The 25,633-nt window shown below is 42.0% G+C and overlaps 1 protein-coding gene across 5 annotated transcripts in view; it reads right to left on the reverse strand.

Annotated features, from left to right (window-relative positions):
• Window positions 1-330: 330 nt before the first annotated feature.
• Lin52 (lin-52 DREAM MuvB core complex component) overlaps window positions 331-25,633 on the reverse strand; it is a 79,651-nt gene continuing 54,348 nt past the window's right edge. For 2 of the 5 annotated variants that reach the window (XM_057782706.1, XM_057782707.1), the window contains one exon: window positions 10,050-10,415. In XM_057782706.1, coding sequence (XP_057638689.1) covers window positions 10,255-10,415 — 161 coding nt within the window. In that variant the 3' untranslated portion in view covers window positions 10,050-10,254. Of the gene's footprint in view, window positions 2,169-9,815; window positions 9,898-10,049; window positions 10,416-18,973; window positions 19,029-25,633 lie in introns of those variants that run through there. The other 3 variants (XM_057782708.1, XM_057782711.1, XM_057782709.1) reach the window with 3 other exon arrangements.

Below are 25,633 nucleotides of genomic sequence, written 5' to 3' on the forward strand. Positions count from 1 at the left end.
GGCAAGCAAGGCACTAGGAACTGTTGAGGGTAAGAAGAGTTCTTACTGGAAGAGAGACTTTCTGCGGGAGAAGAAGGAACCCAAGCTGATGAATCAACTAGGATGTTCCTTCAAACTGTCTGGAGGACAGAGATGGCTCTTTGACAATACACGCAAGGTGGTAGCAAAGGTTTCTAAAGGTTCCTACTGGGACCGGAACTCTAGCAGTGAGGGCAGGGCGGGGGGGGGGGGGGGTGTCAGCGGACTTGTCACTCGAGTTGTACATCTGATGAGCCCAGGTTTTAAACACGCAGCTTGGCCATTTAAGGGAAAAATTCGACCTCCTATACAAGGGACATATTTATTATAAAGACACATATGTAAAGAATAACCCTCTAACATTCTAAAATACATATACATACTTACATATATTTATATTATCAATATAAAAATACATCATTAACATTTCTAAGGATGACAAATACAAAAACAATAAATATCACAATTCTAAAACATCTACTTATATTAATTTAAGTGCTGGTGAATAGGATGACAGAAAAAGAAGGAGGCCATAGCAGATCAAAACACCAACTACTGGCTTCCCATTACAGACGAGTTGGTTTGGGGAGCTAACCCAGTATTCTCCACATACTTTCCAATGTCCCCAAACTCTGAAAAGTGCCTGATGCCATCAACTCTCAAAAACAGAGTGAAGAAAAAACTCTGACACATGGCATTATTTTCTGACCACTCATATACACTCACTTTAACCGCATTTAGTGAGATAAAAAATGTCAATCACAGACTTAAGCTTAAAATCAACTGGCCCTTCAAGGGAGTACTCCAGCAGAATGTTTCTCTTCTCATACTTATCTTTCATGGGACATATTTCATTCCTTTTCCTTTCAAAAAGTAAAACTGTGTCGATCACATAGCACAAATGAAGGGAAATTCAACATCAACTCCAGCATTAGGCACAAGTGTCACGAATGGTCAAGGTTCACCCTCGGTGAACCTCAGGAGAACTGTGCCCTAACAATACACGGCCACAGCTTCTCCTGTGTCCAAACTCCCACTGGACGATGGTCACAGAGCTTTTATTCCATAATATTGAGGGAATTCTCTGCGTTTTTCAAAAACATGAGGCTAGGTCTAATCCATTTTACCCATGGACAAGTTTTTCAGATTTTAGCAGATACATACAACTAGCAAAAAAATCTGCGAGAGCTGCATTTAAGCCAGAACATTTTCACATGGGTGTGTTTATCATATAAGCGAGTATCTGACACGTGGCTGAGAGGAGAAGGGACAAAGCGCTGTCACCACCCCACAGCACTAAGTCATCAGGCTTTGTTTTCAGTCAAACGGGAGCTCTCACAACCGTGCCCTCCCACCACCGGCTCACACTCCTCTTTCACTTACAAACGTAACAGACTGACCAGAGCTCCTTTCGATGCCTTCATACGAGTCTGGAAGTCTAGAACTCAGGGTGACACAGCGTGAGCCTTTCACTCTAGAGAGTCACTACAAGGGCTCCACTAGTCTGGAGTCAGAACTGCAAGGTGGCCTGGGAGGTGGGGGATGGACAGTGCTTAAGGGTGAGAGTGTCATTGGAGGTATAGCCTAAAAAAAGCAGATGTACATCTCAAGAAGACTCTGTTTCCTTCAGAATGGAAGTCATAGAATCCATTAGATCTGACAGTTCACAGGTCAAGATGCGTAGTCTGGTCCAGCAAGTAGTTGATCTCTGACGTCTTCATCATGAACACTCTTTAAATGATCAAGTACAACTCAACAGAACCCATTAATCTACTTGTCACTACTGACTTTGCCATTACAGAATCAAAGTAATTAAAAGATCCCGAGCCTCCTGAATCACCTTTGGAAAGGACCTCTCAGAATGATAGGACCGCCGTGTTACCGCTCGTACCCAGAGCTACGAAACCAGCTCAGTGAATGGCAATGATCCTTGGGTAGAACAGATTCTTTCTTGCTACCAGATGTCTCAGAGGTGCAGAGTGCCAGGAGCAGGGAGAAGCCAGACTTCCACGGAAGCATATGGTGTGCATTGCCAGAGCTACACTGGGAAGGGGGCTCGGTTATGGTCTTCAGGACACTGTGCACAAGCAGTTGCTACTTCTTGGGCTTCTCTAGGATGTTCAGGAATTTTCCTCTTGTCATTTCTCTGGCTGCAATCACAAAGTCAACAAAATATCAGTGAAAATCTAAAATGGAAAAAAGGGATTACAGGAAGATTTAAGATAAAAATGTAGACTGGAACAAGAGACCCAACTTCCCCAAAGGTATTGTCTGACTTCCACACCCTTGTCCTGTGCATCTGCACTTATAAATATATGTTAATATAAAAAGTATATTGGTAATTAAATCAATTGATAATAGTTAAATCAATTGTATACAACAAATTCAATCATCTCTAGTGTTCTAAAAGATGAAAACAAACTAATACTGACAAAACTGGACAGCAAATCTGAAGTTGGCAAATGTCTAAAGTGCAGATGACTGGGGTGGGGGGCAGGGAGAGTATCAGCTATTCTTATAAAAAAATCACCAAGGAATTCCCAGTAAGTCTCTCTGTTTCTCAACTCTAAACACTCAGGTTCACTATCTTATAGAGTTTGTTCTGGGAGGTTAAAATCCAGTCAAGATTAGAATCTTATCTGGACGGTTGGTCTCTGTACATTTATAAGCTCAAATCAAAACCAGTGATCACGCACCCCAGCTCTGAGCAGTGGGGGCCCCGTGTACTGGAATGCAGCAGGGTTTGTATTCCCTCAGTGCAGTTCATCTGGGACGGTGTAATAAAGCAGGGTTTATAGAGCTTTGGTCTTCTCTCTTGGCATTGTCAGGCTGCAGGCATTTAATATAGCCAGGCAAGGTTTATGTGTCTTTCTCTGACTTTCAGCACCATCAATCTCTGAAACCTAGTTACTGCTAGGTTTATTCAGCTACTTGCCTGCATGTAAGGCTCCAAAGTAAAAGTAAAACACTTCTCAATTAAAAAGGGGCACCACTCTAGAAGCCCCCCATTATAGTTCTGTCAAGCAAATTTTCAATAAGCATGAGCAATGTAACTCCCCAACCCCACCGCAGCCCCATCTTCATTCCACAACGGCATCTTTTTAGATCTCTTCAATGGATTTAACAGTTCTGAAAATTTCTGATGGCTAGGCTGGAAAGCCAGAAGTCTTTTAGAACTATGCTGTGGACACAGGGCAAGTGGTGTCTCACGGTCTTACAAGAACAGGTCCATCTTGGTTCAAGAAAGAAAAAGGCTAGGGAGGTATCTGCAGTAACGAAAGGAATGTTTCCCCCACCTTCTGCTGCCTTCATCTAGGACAGAACAAATGACTTCAGGCAGGTCCTCCACTCCAATCATCCTAAGCCTAACAGCTGCTTGTTTGTCAGGCCTAGCGGTAAAGGCCTGTAATCCTGGCCAGGGCTGGATAACTTGCTCAAACCCAGTCATAGAATAAAGGAGACTAAAATAAGGCCTGGGGACAGAGCTCAGTTGGCAGAGTGCTTGCCTACGTTTTAGCTGGCTCTAGGGTCATTCAATCAGTAGTACTGCAGACCGGCTCCCCCATTCTCCCTGCCTGCACCCTAGTTCCTTGTATGTACGATCTGTCAGCACAGGAGTCTATCCTTCCCAGTGTTCACTAGCTCCCAAGCTCCAACAAAAGACAGGGGGAGACGTCTCAGTGCTGCCAATCCTACCCAAGCCCAAATCTGATCCTTCCTTGGTGGATTTACACAAGGTTTTGCACACGTTTCCTTTACTAAAATGTCAGAGTTGAGGGCAGGCCTATTGAATACATGCTGGTCACATAAACAATATACAAAAGAATAAAGAAATAGGAACACAACAAACGCTAATGCTTCCTTTAGAGTCAGTTAAGACTATACAGTGGAGCCGGGCAGTGGTGGCGCACACCTTTAATCCCAGCACTTGGAGGCAGAGGCAGGTGGATCTCTGTGAGTTCGAGGCCAGCCTGGTCTACAAGAGCTAGTTCCAGGACAGGCACCAAAAACTACAGAGAAACCCTGTCTTGAAAATCCAAAAAAAGAAAAAAGGAAAAAAAAAAAAAAACTAGACAGTGGCTTTTGGTAAACTACTCTCTATATGGTAGGTTTTTATTTTTTGTTTATTTCTCAAGAAAAATTATTTAATTTTTTTCCCCTTGAGACAAAGTCTCTATGTAGCCTAGGCTGGCCTGGAACTTACTATGTAGAAAAGGCTGGTCTCAAACTCACAGAGATATACCTGCCTGTCTCCCAAGTGCTGAGATTAAAGGCAGTACTACCTACCATGCCCAATAAAAACAACAAAAAATTTAGATTGTGTGTGTGCATGTCACAGTGCCCATATAGAAGTCAGAGGACAGTTTGTGGGGTTAGTTCTCTCTTTCCATCCTGGGTTTAAGGGACTGAATTCAGATGGTAGGCTTGGCAACAAGAACCCTTACTGGCTGAGTCATTTGAAGGAATATCAAATTAATGGAGATCAGGGGTCAAGGAAATCCAATCAGTTACTTAGCCAAGGAGAGACAGCAAAGATGTTTTATAGAGAATTCAGGATTTGGGGCTGAGGTACAGTTCAGTTGGGACACTTTTGGCCTAGTACCACATAAACTGAGCATAGGGGTGCATGTCTGAAATCCCAGCACTCAGGAGACAGGCAGGAGGGCCAGAACTTCAAGGCTGTACTTAGTTGCAGAGTAACTGAGAGAGGCCAGAGTGACTATACGGATTTTTTTTTTTTTGTTGTTGTTGTTGTTCAAAGAGAACAAAGAATTTGAGTACCTTCTAGCTCAAGCATTTAGGAGCCTTGGGCTGGATGGCCTTCAAGTCTCATCTTCCTCTGCACAGCAGAAGTAGGCAGGGCCCACCTCTCTACCTTCTCCTGGATACTGTCAGTATCACTAACAATCGTTTTTAGAGATTGGCAAGAAACTAGTTTTGTTAGCCCACACACATTTTCTGAGTACACGAGCAGGTGAGTGATGAGAAGGGAGGTCAGAAACCTCAGAAACTGGACTGACTGGAGCATCCACCCTTAGCCCAATCTTCACACATTACTTACACTTTCAGGCAGAGTGCCTACAAGGGTTAGCTGCCTACACTTGAGATGAAATTGTAAGAACTTTAAACCCAAACAGCATCAAAGCATGGCTGGAAGCCAGTGTGGAAACCAGACGTGGGTAACACAGAACCCTGATGCACCCTGATTTCAGGTCTCCCAATTCCTTACTGTTATTTAAATTAGGGACTTTATTTACGTGAGTGTTTCGCCTGTATGTATGCAAGAGTGGTGCCTGCAGAAGACAGAAGAGGGAGTCAGATTTCCTGGGGCTGGTGCTATAGTTGTGAGCCGCCACATGGGTGCTGGGAACTGAACCCAGATGCAGTGGAAGAGCAGCAAGTTTTCTTAACTCCCGAGCCATCTCTTCGCCTCTTACTGCTGCCCCAACCCAAAGTGAAAGAACAACCTGAACATGCTGAGACTTAGAATTTTAAAGTCTCAAATAATTGAGGGCGAAGGGTTTCAAAGGAAAAATAAGTGGAGTTTCTGAAGTCTCTTAGTGGTCAATTTTCCTTGAACTTAACCAATCCTTTTTTAACAACTCCCTTTCCACTCAATCATTTCTCCCCTTTTGACCTAATCCAAGTATACAGAGTTGCAGGAAACCACCGTAAAAGTGAAAGTAATTCAAAAGACATCATCTTCTACATGGGAGGGGAGGAAGTTTGCCCTCTTGCCAGTCCCATATAGGAGATATACGAATGCATGACACAGCCGCTCCCTAAAAGAGGGCTGTGTCCTATAAATCAGATCCTAAGCACCAACCCCTTTTTGTACACAGGGAAATTGCTACGGGTCAGGGGCTGCGCCAGAGCAAGTGCCCTCCTGTTCACTTGTCATCAGGAGAGTTAACATTTCTGATTAATTCACACAGCCCTTATTTTATTCCCCATTTCTTTATTCTCGCTCTCTTGATCTGTTGCAGGGTGAAGATTTTTACTCAGCCTTCTACTGTAATCACCACCCGCACACCGCACCCCCTAAACCTAGTGAAATTGTTTAGCGATGCCAACCGCGCTTTTAATTTGCAAGACATCAGACACAGAGGTAATTTATACTAACATCTGTTCATTTTTGACTTCTGAAACAAACTCGCACATGCTGTTACAAAATCCCATTAGGAGTAAAGAGACAGCCTTCTGCTACTGTTTCGTATTCCTTACACACACACACACACACACACGGACACGGACACACACAGGCACAAATACACGCACACACACTTTCTTCTAGGAGGATTACACATGTAAATATATTTTGCTAATGTATTCTCACCGAAGGATTTCAACTCTCTTGGGAAGAGCCTTCAGAGCTGCTGCTTACTGGCAGGGGAAAGGAAGCTATCATCTCCTGCCCAGCTCCACCCCTCCCTTCCTTCTTCCCAGTAGTTATAAATTTTTTTTTTTCTGGATAAATGGCCAAGGTAAGATTGTATGTCCTTGAGCTTGGCACTTCTAGTTCCTCCATGTTCTCCTGGTTCTTCCCAGCGCCTACACTGTGTGATAACAGGAAGCAGCGGCAGGGCTGGAAGGTGCACAGTCATGAAGTGCCTGCCATGGAGCTCCAGGACCTGAGTTTGGTCCCCAGAACCCACTTAAAAAAAGCTGGGTGTGGTAGTGCATGCTTGTTAGCCCAGTGCAAGGGGTGGGGCCAGGTGGAGCCCTGGGGCTTGCTAGTCTTATCTGGAGAGTTGCAGGCTAGTCAGACTGTCTCAGGAAAGAAGGGAGACAGTGCCTGAGAAAGAACGCCTGAGGCTCCCCTCTAGCTTCCACATGCACATATGTGTATGCACCCTCACACATGGATCCTCAGCACACTAAAGAACAATCCTACGAGCTAGGGATGTAGCTCAATGGTAGCCTGCTTGCCTAGCAGGTTTGACACCCGGCAGCACAAGTATATAAGAAAAAGGGGAGAGGGAGAGGAGAAAAGGCCTAGAAAAAAAGAAGTAGCCAGACGGAGTTTTATCTAGTTGGTGAAATTTGTACTTTTGCTTTGGGGTCTGCTGTCTACAACTACCAGCTTGAAAGGGAAGGCAATATTACTACCTCTCTAATAACTATGCAAGAGGCCCATTGGTCATTAGCTACCAGAATATGTGACAAGCTGATGAGAAGCATGACACATGTCACATGATTTACAGGCCCTCCTAGACAGAGCACAACAAAGACTGTCACTGCAAGGTTAACGTGGGGAGGAGGCCACTGGCTGGACTGCAGTCAGCTCCCAGGTTACATTGCTTCTACCCCCCTTTGTAGCTTCTCCCGGTTGTCATGGTCACCGCAGCTGTAAAGACCTGGGGACACTCAAAGAGGTCATGGCGGAAGGGAGGACACTACCCTGCTTACTCTAAGAGGTGTGGAGCTAATAGCATCTCTTCCTTAGCCCCTTCGTTTCCCCATCTACCATTTAGCCTTGCCTCTAGTTCCCATTCCACGATGACTAGCCCCAAACTGCCTTCTCTGCAGTAAATTTTCTGGTGGCTGGGTGAAAAGATTCAGTAGTACAGATTGATTTCTTACAAGTGAGGGGATGAGGGATTACCAAAGGCCCCTGGTTAACGAGATTGGGTGCACAGTCTCTCTCGAGACCAGCCCTCTCTGCCAGAGCTTTGTACCTTTTGTCCATGACATATGGGTTTCATTACAGAAAGATTTTTCAGATTATAACTTTGAGGCAATTGCCTGCTAAAATTCTGCTCGACTTTTATGTAGGGAACAATGTAAAGATTAAGTAACTTTTTAATGAAATAGAAGAAACTCATAAAATGTTTGGGCTTCAATTTCAATCTCTGGGTGCTGCAATGTAATTAAAAACATTTGCAAGGTGGAGAAGAGTTATTCCCTATCTCTCTTGCTTTCCCCTCATCTAGAAGAGTAACAACCAGCAGCTTTCAGGAGCTTCTGCTATGAGCAGCCAAGAAAACACAGGAGACAACAGAATACGTGACAGGACAAACAGGTCTCTTCTGTATTCAACAGATTTAGACTGGAAACTCAGTTCCTACCTATACCTGGACCCCTGCGGGCGATCCTAGTCTATCTCTTGGAGCTTCAGATTCCTCACCTGTGCAAGGTGGGATTAATACAAAGATCACACAGGCATTCGCAAGTGCTACCTCCTGCCATCGTATCTTTCTTGCACCTCAGTCTTCAGCTGCACCATGGAAACACATTGCTCTACCACCTTCAAACTCATGTGACCACTGTTCTCAGGAGGAACGTCTTCCCTAGGTTTCTGGTTAGCCCTGGCAAGCATTGGTATTTTCTTAGATGTCCACAAACAAGGAGTACCATGTCTGTACTAAATAAACATACAGCATGATGACTAGCTAACGGAAGCTTATTAATCATCTTTTAAAAATAAAATTTTATTTTAAAATTAATTTTTCATTTTATGTGTGAGTTTTGCTTGCATATTTTCTGTTCACCATGTGCATGCTTGGTGTCCTCAGAGGTCAGAAGAGGGCATCAGATCCCCTGGAACTGGACTTATGGATGGTTATGGATCACCACGTGGGTGTAGTAACCAAAGCTTGGTCCTCTGTAAGAGCAGCAAGTTCTTTTAACTGCTGAACTGTCTCTCCACCCCTATCTATTCTTCTTAGAAGCTCTTCAGCTGTGAAATAATCACGGATGGCACAGACTCTAGAGGTCTGAACTGTGCTGGGAGAAGGTCTGCTGATGACCTCCCATGACCTTATGGATGACTTCAGTAATTCTGAAGAGAAGGTTCCAGTTACATTCCAGTGTCCACTTTACAACTCCCCCAAAGTCAAAGAAGGGTTAGAATATCAGGGTGTTGAGGCGCTTCCTTGAAAAACATTCTTAGCTGTCTGCTATACTTGATTCCATCTCTTCTGTCATAAGCAAACATGACAGGAACAGAAAAAACAAACAAAAAACAAATACAAAACCCAAATCCTACAGCTGCTACTGGAATCATGTTGGGTATTAGAGGCAGTTACCTACATGAAGATTTACTTAGAACAGAAAGGAACATATAAAAGCCTGACTAATTTAGTTTAACTTAACGTGTCAAAGGGCTGTTTGTTTAATTAGCTTTGCAAAGATGTCTTATAGATATGGTTCAGCTTACTATTATTGTTTTGACTCTGAAACCTTGAATGTTCTCTAACAGCTATGACAGGAAAGAGACCCGCTCGTTGGCCATCACTGTGTACTATGCAGAAAGCATGAAGGGCATGGCTCATCAATAAAGTCAGTCAGAGTGCCTACTATGTGCCACATACGTTCTGAGAGAGACTATTCTGGAAAGCCTGCTGCCTTAGAGGTGAAGCCAGGTGTTAACGGATATTTTGGTGCAGGAGGAGAACAAACAGATGCCAAGGTGGTTCCTAACGCTGATTTCAGTTTTGTGGGAACTGGAATGCTTTCCCGCTGCAATGGTAGTCAGCAGAGCAGTTCCTGCTCACCAGCCTGAGATTCTTCACCAAGCTCTAGGTCAGTGTCAGACTTCCACTGGACAGAGAGGAACACCAAGTGGTCAATAACCCAAGTTTAATTCAAGAAGTAAAAGCAGAAAGCAAAGTTAGGACTTGATGAACTGGTAAACAAATCTGGACAGTTCCAATGGAAAACAATTTTAATAGTGTTTCATAAAAGAAAGGGAAAAGAACAGAAATATCTAGCCAACAGATTTATATCCAGAATATAAAACATCAAGCAGGAACATAAAATATGAGAAGTGTCAGCCATAATGCTTGACGATTGAAGGCAGAAGCAGACGAATCTTAATTGTCAGCTACTTGAAAAATGCTGTCTTCTGGTGAGAGGAAGCCTGTTTCTTCATCAACTCTGTTTGCACAGAAAGAATCCTTTTAAGAGCAAAACAAGACTAGATTTCAAATATGCAATCTTACCATCCTTTTCCCTACTGAAAAGCCCAAACAAAAAATCTTAAAGATTTGTATTCTAGAAAGGAAAGCTATTTCTTATTATGCACATGAGACTGGGTACACATAGCCCAGGCTGGCCTCAAATTTGTTCCGTAGCTGAGGAACTCCTGATGATCTTGCCTCTACCTCCAGCGATGGGATTACAAATTCGAGCAGCAGGCCTGGCTGGTGCAGTGCTGGGGACTGAAGCCGGGGCTGAGAGTGTGACAAGCAAGCACTACACCAACTAAGCTAGATTCCCCAGCACCCCTTTTTTTCAGATGGGGTTCATGTAGGCCGAGCTAATTTCCAACTTTTCTGTGTTGCCAAGAATGTCAAACTGCTGATCGTCCTGTCTGCCTCTTCCTCCTGTGGGCTGGTGGAACTGGAGGGGGTGCCACCAAACTCTACTTTGTTCCTCTCGAGTGTAAAGCTCAACTGTGAGAAAAGCAAGGAGATCAAAGCAATCAATCAATAGTCTGGGGGTTAGAACTTTTAATAAATACTCATAAATTTGTGCAGAATACTCATGCTTCAGGACTTTACATAGTAATACATCCTGGGGAAACATGATGACCCAAGTCTTCACAAGGTTAATATCCTTACTCATAAAGTGCGAGCAGTAATAACCCATCATCCAAGGTTAAGATAGCACAACTGGTCAACGAGCCTTATCAGTAAACAAAACACTCTGGCCCCAAGTCAGAGTAACTTATTTATATGTTGTATACTACTCTCAGAGAAAACAGGCCAAGCTCACAGTACAGAACACTCCACTCAACTTGGATATTTGGACAACTTCCCTTCTCGGTCCATGCCACTTCTAAGTGCTGCTTAAGTCTGAAACGAAAGGACTAGCCTTCTTGACCCCCAGGGCAGGGAAAGAGTTACATCCTCACACTGAGAAGCCATAGAACCTCTCTTGATTATAATTTAGATAAGAACCACTAGATTGAATAATAATGTCTGAAACTCCCCTGGCTGTTTCACCTTGAGACGTCCATCACTGGGTTAAACATGATGCTAATTGCATTTGGATTGATTAATTTCTCTCACTCCTGTCTATTCGAATAACGCTTAACAAAATAATCATAGCATCCAGGGCCAAATCTTTTCCGTCAAAGGAATGAAACCATCAGAACAGGCAGAGATGAAAGAAATGAAGATGACCCGTAATTACAGCTACGGTGATATCATTACCATATTATACAAAATGAGCATGGGGGGGTGGAGGAAGGAGGGGCTGAGATTTTTTATTTATTTTGATGGAACCCTACAACCTAAGAATACAGATTTGATATTGAAAGCAAAGCACAGAAATATGTAACTTTAAAAAAATAAAAATCCTGCTCACGAAATTGCAAAATCCAGCAAACCCCAAGACCCAAGATCTATCAAGTGTGTGGAACTGTGAGCAGGCGTCACCACACCACTTGCTCTGCAGGATCATTATGTACATGACCTGTGGAGATGTAAAACATTGTCTTCCTTCACACCACAAGGATTCCCATAGCTACTGGAGAATTCTGGAGAATTCTTCTTTACACAGAAAACAGAATTTTATTTTAATGTTGTTAGAAGTGGTCTTGTTTGTAAATTTATAACCTGAGTTTTAACAGCTCTAGTTTAAGATGTCAAAGAAAATAGATGTCTATGATCTTACATATGGTTGCTGGACAATATTATGGAGTTTATTTAAAACACTAGCAGGGAAGAATATAATACTATTTTCCTATAAAAGCCTGGTAGGAGCTTTTTTTTTTTTTTTTTTTTTTTTTGTAGTTTTTCGAGACAGGGTTTCTCTGTGGTTTTGGAGCCTGTCCTGGAACTAGCTCTTGTAGACCAGGCTGGCCTTGAACTCACAGAGATCCGCCTGCCTCTGCCTCCCGAGTGCTGGGATTAAAGGCATGCGCCACCACTGCCCGGCCCTGATAGGAGCTTTTAACACTTATGACAGAAAACCTTTGACTGCACAAGATTTGAAACCTGGTTCAATCAGGGTTATGGGTTGGCCCACCCCAACATCCACCCCATCTGCGATCTGCTAGAGCGTGTGACGGGATCAATCTCGCAGATCCAAAGCTGCAGAATCTCCACAACACAGCGCAACAGCAGGATAACCAAGAGGAGTTCCAGTGAGGGCCCAGCATCAACGGTGTAGCAGAAACCAGAGGCCTCAAATCAGACCAATGGCTCTGCAATGAACACTTGCAAGTAAAGATATATGGATAAAATGGTTTACTACATGACTCACTGTGTCACACCACAGCTTCCATGATGAGATTGATTTTTCCTTTCTTTTTTTTCCTCTTAAATTTTATTTTATTTTTGGGGGAGGTTTCAAGGACAGAGCATGGATACAAAGGGATGGGGAAATGAATGGGATGAAAATGCATGATGTGAAAGACACAAAGAATAAATAAAAAGTTAAAACAAACAAACAAAGGGCTGGAGAGATGGCTCAGCAGTTGAGAGCACTGGATGCTCTTCCAGAGGTCCTGAGTTCAATTCCCAGCAACCACATCACACCTTACAGTTGGTTGGCTCACAACTAACTGTAATGAGATCTGGTGCCCTCTTCTGGCCTGCAGACATACAAGCAAACAGAACACAGAATATATAATAAATAAACAAAATCTTTAAAAAAAACAACCAAACAAACAAAAAACAGAAACAAAAAAGCCTGGTTCTAAATCTAGAACTTAGTAGATGTGATAATTACATCATTTAAAATGTTCGAAATACATATGAAAGCATACTAGAGGAAATGGTATGATATCTAGGATTTGTTTTTAAAAGTGTCAGTGAACATACGCACAGCAAAAAGTGTGACATAAGTGGGTGCAGCTCTAACAACATCAGAGGCTGACCATTATGGGATGTGGGGATAAGTGTGGGGTCCATTATACCATTCGCCTTAGTTAGGACATGCTTTAAAAGAAAACGTCACTTAACACTTATCACTATATCACAGTATACTTCAATCATACTAATTCTAGAAGCTCATGATGAGTGTCAGGAGGAGTGAGACCCCAGATCTCTCGCTATCTCGGTGGAGACCTCCAAATGCCACGCACCGTGCCTCCGTGTCTGCGCTCTGTGCACTGGCACCCAGTTCCTGAGCTTCGGGCAAGGGGCTGGAGGTTAAAATACACAGACACACACAGACAGAGAGACAGCAACACGGGTCATCCTTGAATTCCCCAAGAATGCTCCCTTTATTGTGTTCAGGGGCAGATTATATAGAGATAGCCACGCCCCAGCCAAACCCACCAGAAACCACTTTCCTGCCACCAGGAACTACTGAAGATCTTGTGCTCAGAGCAGCTGTAGGCACTCAGATCAGGGGATTACAAGAAATTCAGGATCTGGGGTCTCACTGCTCCCAACAGATGAGCACTCAGATGAGCAGACCAAGAAAAGAGACAGGGATAATTAATTCTGCAAAGAGCTTGGAAATGGCTAGACAGAAAAACTGTTAGAAAAGGGATAATTTTTCATGTCACAAATATTTATTTTCATCATTAAAATATTTGGATGAGAAATAAATTAGATAAGATCAATGGTCAAAAGCAGATTAATTATTTTTTTTAAATACACACTGAACACAGGTTAGGTCTAGTAATAAAGAAATGCTACTTCCAGCCCACCTCTCTCTTAATTACTTAAGAAATCACACAGATAAATAGCATAATATTTCATTCTGTCCATAACACGGCCATAAGAGAAGCTCACTGGGTCAATATGTCTCTACAAGACTCTTCGGAGGTGGAAAGAATGAGTCCTTGGCTAGTTATTTATTGACTCTCTCAGAAGAGGCTATAGCAGATAAGACTAACTTAGCAAGACACAAAAGAAACTAGCGTAACTTAAGCTTCCACTAGCCAAACTGCAGTTCAACAACTTCATCCTCACACTATCGATAGCTATACACTTTACTTTATTTGATTATTCTTTTACTTCATAGACTTAACCAATGAAAAAAGATTTATTTATTTTACTTTACGTGTTTAGGTGCATGCCATGAGTGTATGTGTATGTTGTTTAAGGGTTTCTATTGCTGTGATAAAACACCATGATCAAAAGCAACTTGGGGAGGAAAGGGTTTACTCCCGCTTACAGCTCCCCATCACTGAGGGCAGTCAGGGCAAGAACTCAAGCAGGGAAGGAAATTGGAGGCAGGGACTGAAGCAGAAACAGGGAGGAGTACTGCTTGCCCCTCATAGCTTGCTCAGCCTGTTTTCTTTCTCTCTTTTTCTCCCCTTGTTATTTTGAGATGGGTTTGTCTGTGTAGCCCCAGCTATTCTCAAACTAACAAGAGATCCGCCTACCTCTGCCTCCTGAGTGCTGGGATTAAAGGCGTGTGCCGCCACCACCCAGGACCACCTGCCCAGGAGTGTCATTGCTCCCAGAAGGCTGGGCACTTTCATATTAATCATTAATCAAGAAAATGCACCCCAGGTTTGCCCACAAGTCCATCTAGTGTGGGGGTATTCTCAACTGAGGTTCCCTCTTCTTCAATGATTTTAGCTTATGTCACATTGACAAAAAACTAACCAGGACATATGTGTACTATACAGGTGCATGTGCCTATAGAGGCCAGAAGAGGTCATTAGATTCCCTGGAACTGGAGTTACAATTAGCTGCTCCATGTGGGTGCTGGGAACAAACTCCAGGTTCCCTGCAAGAGCAACAAGAGCTCTTTAACTGCAGAGTCATCTCTCCAACTCCCTGATTTATTCAATTTAAAACAGATTACTTGTTACTCACATATGTATGTTCCATTTGTCCAAACTGACTGGAAAATAAATTCATTGATGGAAGAGATTTTTTTAGTTAATTGAACTTGAAAAGATGCAAACTGTACAGTAGTTACCTACTAAGTTTTAATTTAAAAATTTTTATTCATAAAACTATGCATCATAGAAAAATTATGTCACAGTATAAAGGCATAACACTTTCATCTTCAGCACTTATGAATTTCACTTAAAGCTGGATTATAATCAGATAAGTTTATTTTTCCTGTGATTAGAAATATTAGAAATAAATAAGCTAGGTAAACTGTGTTTACCCCAGAATATACTGTTTTGATGTTTCTAAGTAATCTTATTTGTAATATTCATAAATTATAAGTTTAAAATATTAAGAACAGAAACAAAAATCCTTAGCCAGGAAAAAAAAAAAATCAAACCCTGTAAACAGTCTGCATCACTTAGCTCCGGAGCTTAGTCTGCACCTTGCTAATAGACACTGTGGAGCGAGAAAATAATCTCTTACGATAGTGCAGACCAGCAATTAGGCATTTTTTCAATAATTTAGGATCTTAAAAGTTGCTTGTGGGGGGGGGGCTGGAGAGATGGCTCAGAGGTTAAGAGCATTGCCTGCTCTTCCAAAGGTCCTGAGTTCAATTCCCAGCAACCACGTGGTGGCTCACAACCATTTGTAATGAGGTGCACTCTTCTGGCCTGCAGGCATACACACAGACAAAATATTGTATGCATAATAAATACATAAATAAATATTTAAAAAAAAAAAGTTGCTTGTGGGTAATCAATACAACAAACAGAATATAAGGGAAGTGTTGTTAATCAGATTTTATGCAGGCATATAACTTTTCCTTAAAATTTATTTTAACTTTATTTTATGTGCATTGGTGTGAAGGTGTCAGATCCTGGGGAACTGGAGTTACAGACAGTTGAGAGCTGCCATGTGGGTGCTGGGTCCTCTGGATGAGCAGCCAAGATCTTAACCACTGAGCCATCTCTCCGAGGAACTATACCTAAGGTTGACCTCTGACCTCCACGTGCATGTCTTTTCATCATTTAAAATAAATAAATGAAGACAGAGGCAGGCGGATCTCAGTGAGTTTGAGGCCAGCCTGGTCTACAAAGCGAGTTCCAGGACAGCCAGGACAACATGTTACACAGAGAAACCCTGTCTTGAAAAACTACAATAAAACAGACAAATAAATAAACAAATAAAATCCAGGCTGGAGATGCTATCCTAAAAGTTAAAATATTGTGTTTAACCAAATTCTGTGATATAGTCACACCTTTAAAAACTTTTTTATTGATTATTACTGTATGTTTGCACACAATTGGTGTGTAGGAGCACATGCCATGACACACATGTGGAGGTCAGAGGACAACTTTATTGAGCAGGTTTTCTACTGTAGGGACATAGCCCCACCCATTGGGGGCGTGTTTGCCTCGGGCTAATGTTTACGGATAAATCTGCCGGGCGTGAGCCCAGCAGCCCTTTTTCTTTTCCAGTGCTCTGCGGGAACCTGTGGTCCTGTAAGTCTATTTCCTTATTAAAGCTGTATATATCTATATAATCTGTCTACATTCATTTGCGCCACCACATTCTACTTCCACTTTTCCAAGACACAGTTTCTCTCTGTAACCCAGGCTGTCCTCAAACTCAGAGATCAGTCTGCCTCCAAAGTGCTGGGATTCAAGGTGTACCTTTGAATTCAAGGTGTACCTTTGCTGCTGCCATCACCTCTATCACTACCACCATTACCCTGGGCCTGCTGCTTCTTCCACTTTTTAACTCAGGTCAACAGGCTTGCACAGGAGGCATCTTTATGGGCAAAGTCATCTTTCTAGCTCCTAAATAGCCAAATCTTAAAATCAATTTTGTGTCTATATTCATGCTGACTCCCATAAATAAATATACGATACACACTATCCTGCTAGTTCCCGGCTAAACTATTTTTTTGAAGATACAGAAACTACAAAATCTAGTTTCAGAATTTGCTCAAAGATTTATTTAATAGACTATTTATCAAGTAAATAGCTGATCTAGCTGATTTTTAATAAATCTCAATACCCCAAATCCCAAATTAAGAGCCAAAAATACTGTGAATACAACTTCATTAATCACATTGTTTGAATGACTTTCTTTTTACTTTTAATCTAAAGAAATTACTGTGTGTATGGATGCTTTGCCTACACGTATATCTGTGTACCCTGCACATGCCTGGTTGTCCATGATGGCCAGAAAAAAGGTGCTAGGTTCTCCCAGGGTTGAGTTACAGATAGATAGGAATTCTGTAAAGCACAAAGAAACCAGAGGAGTCCTGCACTATCACTACCCGCCTTACTCCCTTGGGGCAGAGTCTCTCACTGAACCTGGGGCTAGAAAGCTACAGTGATACTCCTATCTCCCACTCCACCATGATTCAGAGTAGGTCTTCCCACATCAATGAGTGCAATGGAGGCAACCTCTCACAGACATGCCCATAGGTTAACCTAATGTAGACAATTTCTGACTCAAGCCAGAAGATTCTAGAATATGTTAAACCAACAATCAAAACTAACCATCACATTCATATAAAAAGGCTAAAAATGGTGATACCAAAATTTTTAGATATAAATGTTCATAGTAGCATTAATACACTGTAGCCAAAATTTGGAAACTACTCAAATGTCCATCAACTGATGAATGAATGAGTGAATGAAAAAAAATGTGGTATTATCTACAATGCTATATGGTAATATAATATGTGGGTGCCAGGTATTTGAACTCAGGTCCTCAAGCCTATATTAAAAGTACTCTTATTTTCTAAGTCATTTTCCTAGCCCCCCTAATCAATGTTCTTTATTTTAAAAAAATTGGGGAACTGGAGAGTAGGCTCAACCATTAAGAATATTTGTTGTTAGCCGAGCAGTGGTGACGCATACCTTTAATTTCGGCAAAGGCAGGCGAATCTCTGTAAGTTCGTGGCCAGCCTGGTCTACAGGAGCTAGTTCCAGGACAGGCTCTAAAGCTATAAAGAAACCCCGTCTTGAAAAACAAAAAAATACAAACAAAACAACAAACAAACAAAAAGACTATTTGTTGCTCTTGCAGAAGACACAGGTTGGTCTCAGCATCCAGATAGTGGCTCACCACCATTCTAAATTCCAGTTCCTGGGATCTGACACTTTCTTCTGCCCTCTGAGGATATTAGGCACGCATACACATATACACACATGCAGGCAAAACACTCATACACACAATAAATCTTTAAACTTTTTAAAAATTAGGGTGCTGTAACAGTACTGCCATATACTACAATAAAAAATATATTTGAGGGTTGGAGGTTGGAGAAATGTCTTAGTGGTTAAGAGTACTTGTTGCTTTTTCAAAGAACCCAGGTTTAGTTCCCAGGTCTCAACCAACTGTTCACAACCACTGGTGAGTGCAGTTCAAGGGAATTCAAGGCCCTCTTCTGACTTCTGCAGACACCAGGCACACATGTGGTACAGACACACAAACAAGTAAAACACTCACATATAATATATATAAAAATAAATAATATTTAAATTTTTTAAAGAGAATATGTCTAATAAATTTATGATGCTGGAGAGGTGATTTATCTGTTAAATTAACAGTACTTGCTGCTATTTCAGTACCAAGGTTCAGTTTCCAGTACCCATATGGTGGCTGCCAATGGTCCGTAACTCTAGTTGCAAGGGAATCCAGTGCCTTCTTCTGACTTCCACAGGCACCTGGCATGCACATGCTGCACACACAAGCATGCACACACACACGCACACACATGGTGGTATACTATTTGTGTTTTAATAAATAAAGCTTGCCTAAAGATCAGAGGGCAAAGCAGTCACACTAGTCAGCCATACAGACCAGGGAGAGGTAGCCATACCTTTAATTCCAGGTTTCAAGAGACAGAGGCAGACAGATCTCTGTGAGTTCAAGACTACCCTGGGCTACACAAGACCAATCCAGAAACAGATACAGGTGGTGGTGGTTCACATCTTTAATACCAGTGTTTGGGAGTCACACTTTTAATCCCAGTATTAGGGAGGTGGAAACAGGAACAATATGGCTGGGCAGAGAGAGAACTGTAAAGGGGAAGAGACAGGAACTCAGGACTGTTTGTGGAGACAGGATCTCGCCCCTTTGGTCTGAAGATTTGGTAGAGGTAAACGGGTCTCTCTAGCGGTTGGCTTCTTTCCTTTTCTGATCTTCAGGTTGAACCCCAAGATCTGTCTCTGGGTTTTTATTGTTCGTGCTACATTATTTACACACAGACAAAATACCCTTACACATTAAAACAACAACAACAACAAAAAAAAAAAAACACTTGATTTAATTTTGTCTAAATTCAAGTAACATCAAATTTATAGTTATGGTTATGATGCATTATTTTAAAAAGACATTATGCCAAGTGGTGGTGGTGCACGCCTTTAATCCCAGCACTCAGGAGGCAGAGACAGGTGGATCTTTGTGAGTTCGAGGCCAGCCTAGCCTACAGAGTGGTTAAGAGCACTGGCTGCTCTTCTAAAGGACCTGGGTTTGATTCCTAGCAACAACATTGTTACTCACAACTGTATATAATTCCAGTTCTAGAGTATCTTGTACCCTCAACTGGCCTGAAGGTATTATGTTTGATCATGGTACACAGACACACGTACAAGCAAAATACCCATATACACAAAAAACTAAAACCAAACCACCATCACCACCACCAAAAGCCAATTAAAGCAACTTAAAAAAAACTTATAAAATCAGCAATTTCATAGTTTCATCCAAATCACAACAGCCCTTTGTATCCAGAAAATTTTACTACTGTTTAAGTCATTCAGGTTTCAGACAAAATGTTTCCTTTTACTCTAAATAATGCTTTAAAACTCATTTGAATCAGACCATTGCTAATTTAAGCCAAGAATTAATAACATTGCTAGCCCCATTAACAAATTAGTAACTGTACTACAGAGAACTGGAAGATTAGAAATAAACAGAAACATTGCATCTGGGCGGTGGTGGCGCACGCCTTTAATCCCAGCACTCTGGAAGCGAGGCAGGCGGATCTCTGTGAGTTCGAGACCAGCCTGGTTTACAAGAGCTAGCTCCAGAGAAACCCTGTCTTGGAAAACCAAAAGAAAGAAAGCAAGCAAGCAAGCAAACAAACACAGAAACATTGTAAAATGAGGCAGTGCAACAGATAGTTACTATGAAGACCTTTGAAAGCAAAGAGGTTTTATGGATTTTATGGATTCTTCCGTAATTTGAGATCAAACTGTATTTGAGATCAGCCCATCCTTGCGAATCTAACCCTCCCAGCTGCTCACAGACTTCTGCCTGAGCACTCTACTCAGGAGGCACTGAGCACCTTCCCAAGCCCAGTTAGTTTTTGGACATTTAGAATGGCTTGCTTACCTAGGTTTGTGTATCTACCTACTATTTACTGAGTTAATTTTTTTTTCTTTTTGAGATAGGTTTTGCTATGCAGCCCTAGCTGGTCTGGACTTGCTGCAGTTTAGGCTAGCCTCACGTTTGTAGTAACCCATTCGCCTCAGTTTCCCAAGTACTGGGAGTTAAGATATCCACCACTACTCCTGGCTTCAAAGTTCTTTAATGGTGCAGCAAATGCGTAAGTAAACAGCCAGCTGCTCTCAAACTTCTCATTGTACCTAATATTGTCCTCTGGGACAGAGCAAGGATCAAAGCTCAAGTAGTGAAGGGAGGAAAACTGGGATATAAGGAGTCTAGTCAAAGAAAAGGGAAGTAGGTGAAATCTTAGCAACAGCTAAGTCAATGGGCAAACCCTAAACACTTTAGAGCAATGAAACCAGCTCTTCACCATTCGAAGCGAAGATGCTGCTCAAGTCCAAAAAGGTTCCTAGAAATTGTACATGTCATTTACAATTAGACACTAAGTGTTTCTTTAGCTGAAACATACAATTAAGAGAAATGGGATGCAATGTTATATCCAAATATGGTTGATCCCTAGAAAGACGAGTGACGGCTCAACCCTCTCTCCAAGAACACTTGACACCTATGCTCTCATCCTTCAGGGATTTGAGTGAATTACATGTGCTGTAGGTTGATAATTAGTTTTTCTTTCTTCCTTAAAAACGAAACAAAGAGCATAGGAGGCCAATGTTGGTCTCTTCCCCAGGAGACACACTAGCCTGAGTGGTTTGAGGAATACATGCCTTGATCAGACTTGCACTATGACTGCTGAATACACGCGCCACCCCAACACCACCTGCTCTCCAGCCACCTGGGACTGAAGAAGGATCTATCAATTTCAGCTCCCCAGAGAGATCACCCAGAAGCCATAATTAATTCAATGCCATGCGAAAAACAAAAAAACCCTACCCATCAACATCTATCAGCAATCAGAGGTCAATATTTAAGATAGTATACTAATTGGAATTATACAATTTTATTTTATTTTTCCAAATGAGTTACAAGTCGACCAAACATGGGCACAATATCACTTATACCAAGGCTGGAAAGACAGAAAGGAATTAAATTTCTTACTCAAATCTGTTTCCAACATCTTGCCAATGTCTTAAATTTTGAGTTTCATTTCTATATCACTAAATGGAAATAGTTGATTCTCATCCTGAAACTGTGAATTATTTATTTGGGTTTATAGTAATAATTTGTTACAGAAACCAAAAATTCATAAACAACCACATTTTAATTCAAAGTAATTAATTAGCCTTCTTTTTCATAAACAAATAGAGGCGGCATATTTCTATGCTCTTTGCTTATTTTGCTATTAAATGCTACTTAGCCTATATATCTAAATGCTATTAATAGCTGGCCTCTGTCCTCCCTATTACCTATTTCACCTATTCTTTGTTTATTTTTAAGACAGTGTCTTACTGTATAGTTCTGGCTGGCCTGGAGCTTGCTATGTAGACCAGGCTGGCTTTCAAGTAACAGAGATCTGCCTGCCTCTGCCTCCTTGGTACCTGGACCACCACACCTGGCGATTTCACCTTTTGAACTCACTTTGTAGACCAGGCTAGCCACAGACTCACAGAGATCCATCTGACTCTGCCTCCCGAGTGCTGGATTAAAGGTTATGTGCCACCACCTCCTGGTTAATTTCACCTATTTTTAACCATAGTTATATATTTGCATATTTCAAAAGTCAAATAATTCTAAATGATTTTTTAAAAGAAAAAAAAAAAGAAACAGCTCCCAATGGCAACCACTCTCACCCTGTTCAATGCTATTTCTTTTCTTTCTTTCTTTCTTTCTTTCTTTCTTTCTTTCTTTCTTTCTTTCTTTCTTTCTTTCTTTTTTGGTTTTTCTGAGACAGGGTTTCTCTGTAGTTTTGGAGCCAGTGCATTATTTTTTATAACCTCAATGTCTATTATTTACTGTTTTTTTCTTTCAATTGGACACCTTATCTATTGACTTGCCCTAGTAAGGACAGTGATGATTTAGCTGTTTCCACATATTCCCCTACTTTTAATTCCAATATTATATATGCAAGTACTTCATCTTCTCAGAGTTCTATAGCCTTGTGTCACTTAGTGGCAGTGACATATTCAAAGAAATGCTTCACTAGGGTGATTTTTGTTTTTGTGTAAACAGAGTATAGTTATACAAACCTAGCTGTTCCAGTCTACCATATACCAGGGTTAAATGGTGCATCTTATCGCTCTAGGGCCATGATGAATGAAATAATACAAATAAACCAAGAACAATATAACCAGAGACAAATTAAACACAAGATATATGCGGGAGGCCGGGCGGTGGTGGTGCACGCCTTTAATCCCAGCACTCGGGAGGCAGAGGCAGGTGGATCTCTGGGAGTTCGAGGCCAGCCTGGTCTACAAGAGCTAGTTCCGGGACAGGCACCAAAGCTACAGAGAGACCCTGTCTCAAAAAACCAAAAAAAAAAAAAAAAAAAAAAACCAGATATATGCGGGTACTGTTGGTACACCATGGCACACCTTATAGGACTTTTTAAATATACATATATATATATATATATATATATATTCTTTTTAAAAAAGATTTTATTTATTGTGTATACAAAAGGGCACCAGATCTCATTACAGATGACTGTGAGCCACCATGTGGTTTCTGGGAATTGAACTCAGGAGTTCTGGAAGAACAGTGTTCTTAGTCCCTGAGTCATCTCTCCAGCCCCTATATATATTCTTAAGCCATCATCAATTTAGTGTAGTGAATACATACATAGCACAATCATGTATTGTAGTTATCAAGCACTATGTTCCATACTTCATCATATCTGCTATATATATATTTAATATTAATCACTATTATCACTATTGTTCTGTGGGGGTGTGAATGTATGCCATGGTGCATGTAAGGAGGACAGAGAGAACAACTCTGGGAGTCAGTTCCCCCCATCTTATCTGGGTCTTGGAGATTGAACTCAGGCAGTCAGACTTGCACAGTAGCTCTGCAAGTGAAAGAGCTGCTAAGCTGGCTGCTCGCCCGCTGTATTTTCACTATTGGCCATGCAGATTTGTTTTAGCAGCATAAACACAAGCACAGGAACAACATATATTATTATAGTGTTATGATAGCTATTATGTAACTAGGGAATAGGAATTTTTCAGTTCAGTTCAGTCAGTTGAATATATTGTCCATTACTGACCTAAAGAATTGTTATATGGTAGAACTTTATTATATAAATGCTACGATAGCCTTGCCACATAGTGAAATAAGCTATAATTTCTTTTCTTTCCTGGCATATTTCTATGTTTCTCTGGGATTTTGCTTGTTTTTCTCTGTTGTGTTTCTATTTACTTTTAATTCAACCATGGAATCTATGTCTTTGTCTAAATCTTTAAAAAAATATCAAGATGTATCATAGAATTTAAATTTGCCTTCCTAAAAACATTTCGGTTATTGTTGTTGCTTTCTTCTTTAGTTTTCATATTAAGAATTTTCTTGCCAGGTGGTGGTGGCACATGCCTGTAACCCAGCACTCAGGAGGTAGATGCAGATGAATCTCTGAGTTCTAGGTCAGCCTGGTCTACAGAGCGAGTTCCAGGACAGCCAGGGCTACACAAAGAAACCCTGTCTCAAAAAACCAAAAAAGAAAAAAAAACCCTCAAATACTGGTAATCTAAAACAAATAAACAAAACAGCCAAGACATTGCCTGCAAACTCTACGAATACGATTTGGGCTTGCTGACTGTGGCTACACTGTTGGGTTGGAGAACTTCTAACATCACTCACTACTGTCCTTGGGCTTGTCGGACTGTCTGGAGAAGTCTCTTCTAAGCAGGGAAGGGAAGACTTACCATGCAGTATGCATAATCTACAACATTCCAGTACACACCCCAATCTTTATGCATGTATGCATTCACGTCTGTGTATGGGCAGGCTAGGGGTTGATGTCAGGTTGTCTTCCTCAGTGACTTCCCAACTTTAAAAAATTTTTCTTCATCATCATCATCACCTGGTTTATGTGATATGTGTAGACACATGCATGCCAAGGCATGCCTGTGGAGGAGGTCAAAGGACAACTTTGTGGGGCTACCTTTCTTAGCTCTTCCCACCTTCATGAGGGTTCTAAAGATCAAACTTGGGTAATCAAGTTCCCATAGAAGTGTGTTTTTTGTAAGAAGTGTTTTTTAAAATTAATTAACTAAATAATTTTACGTGTGAATGTCTTGTCTGCATGTATGTAATTGCACAACATGCATGTACTGACCCATCACATTGACTCAAGCACTTTAAATTTTGAGGCAGGGGTGTTCACTGAACCTGAAGCTGACTAATTCAGCTAGAGTGATTGACCAGTAAATTCTATTTATGGCACGCATTCTCCTTTTCCCCAGAGGTGGGGGAAAAAAACACGTTGCATGTGTGTGTGTGTGTGTGGGGGGGGGGTTCTGGGGCTTGAAGACAAGTACCTGACCAAAAGAACTATCTCCCACACTTCAAGAATAGGTTTTAAAATTTTCAAAATAGCTTCTTCTTCTTCTGGAAACACCAAATGGCGGATGACGCCGGTGCAGCGGGAGGACCCGGGGGCCCAGGATTAGGAGGCCGTGGAGGATTCGTGGAGGATTCGCAGCGGTCTGAGGGGCCGCGGCCTTCGGAGCTCGCAGAGGTAAAGCTGAAGACAAGGAGTGGATTCCCGTCACCAAGCTGGGCCGCCTGGTTAAGGACATGAAAATCAAGTCCCTAGAGGAGATCTACCTGTTCTCCCTGCTCATTAAGGAGTCTGAGATTATTGACTTTTTCCTGGGAGCTTCCCTAAAGGATGAGGTTCTGAAGATCATGCCCTATCGTGCAGAAGCAGACTAGGGCAGGCCAGCGGACCAGGTTCAAGTCTTTCGTCGCTATTGGGGACTACAATGGTCACGTAGGTCTCGGTGTCAAGTGCTCCAAGGAGGTAGCCACTGCCATCCGAGGGGCCATCATCTTGGTCAAGCTTTCCATTGTCTCTGTGCGGAGAGGCTACTGGGGGAACAAGATTGGCAAGTCCCACACTGTTCCCTGCAAAGTGACAGGCCGCTGTGGTCCTGTGCTGGTGCGTCTCATCCCTGCCCCCAGAGGCACTGGCATAGTCTCCACTCCTGTGCCCAAGAAGCTACTGATGATGGCTGGCATTGATGACTGCTACACATCAGCCAGGGGCTGCACTGCCACCCTCGGCAACTTTGCCAAGGCCACCCTTGATGCCATCTCTCTCTCTCTCTTTTTTCTTTTTGGTTTTTCGAGACAGGGTTTCTCTGTGGTTTTGGAGCCTGTCCTGGAACTAGCTCTGTAGACCAGGCTGGTCTCGAACTCACAGAGATCCGCCTGCCTCTGCCTCCCAAGTGCTGGGATTAAAGGCGTGCGCCACCACCGCCCGGCTGATGCCATCTCTAAGACCTACAGCTACCTGACCCCCGACCTCTGGAAAGAGA

The sequence above is a fragment of the Chionomys nivalis genome, chromosome 10, assembly GCF_950005125.1.
Source record: "Chionomys nivalis chromosome 10, mChiNiv1.1, whole genome shotgun sequence".
NCBI lineage: Eukaryota > Metazoa > Chordata > Mammalia > Rodentia > Cricetidae > Chionomys > Chionomys nivalis.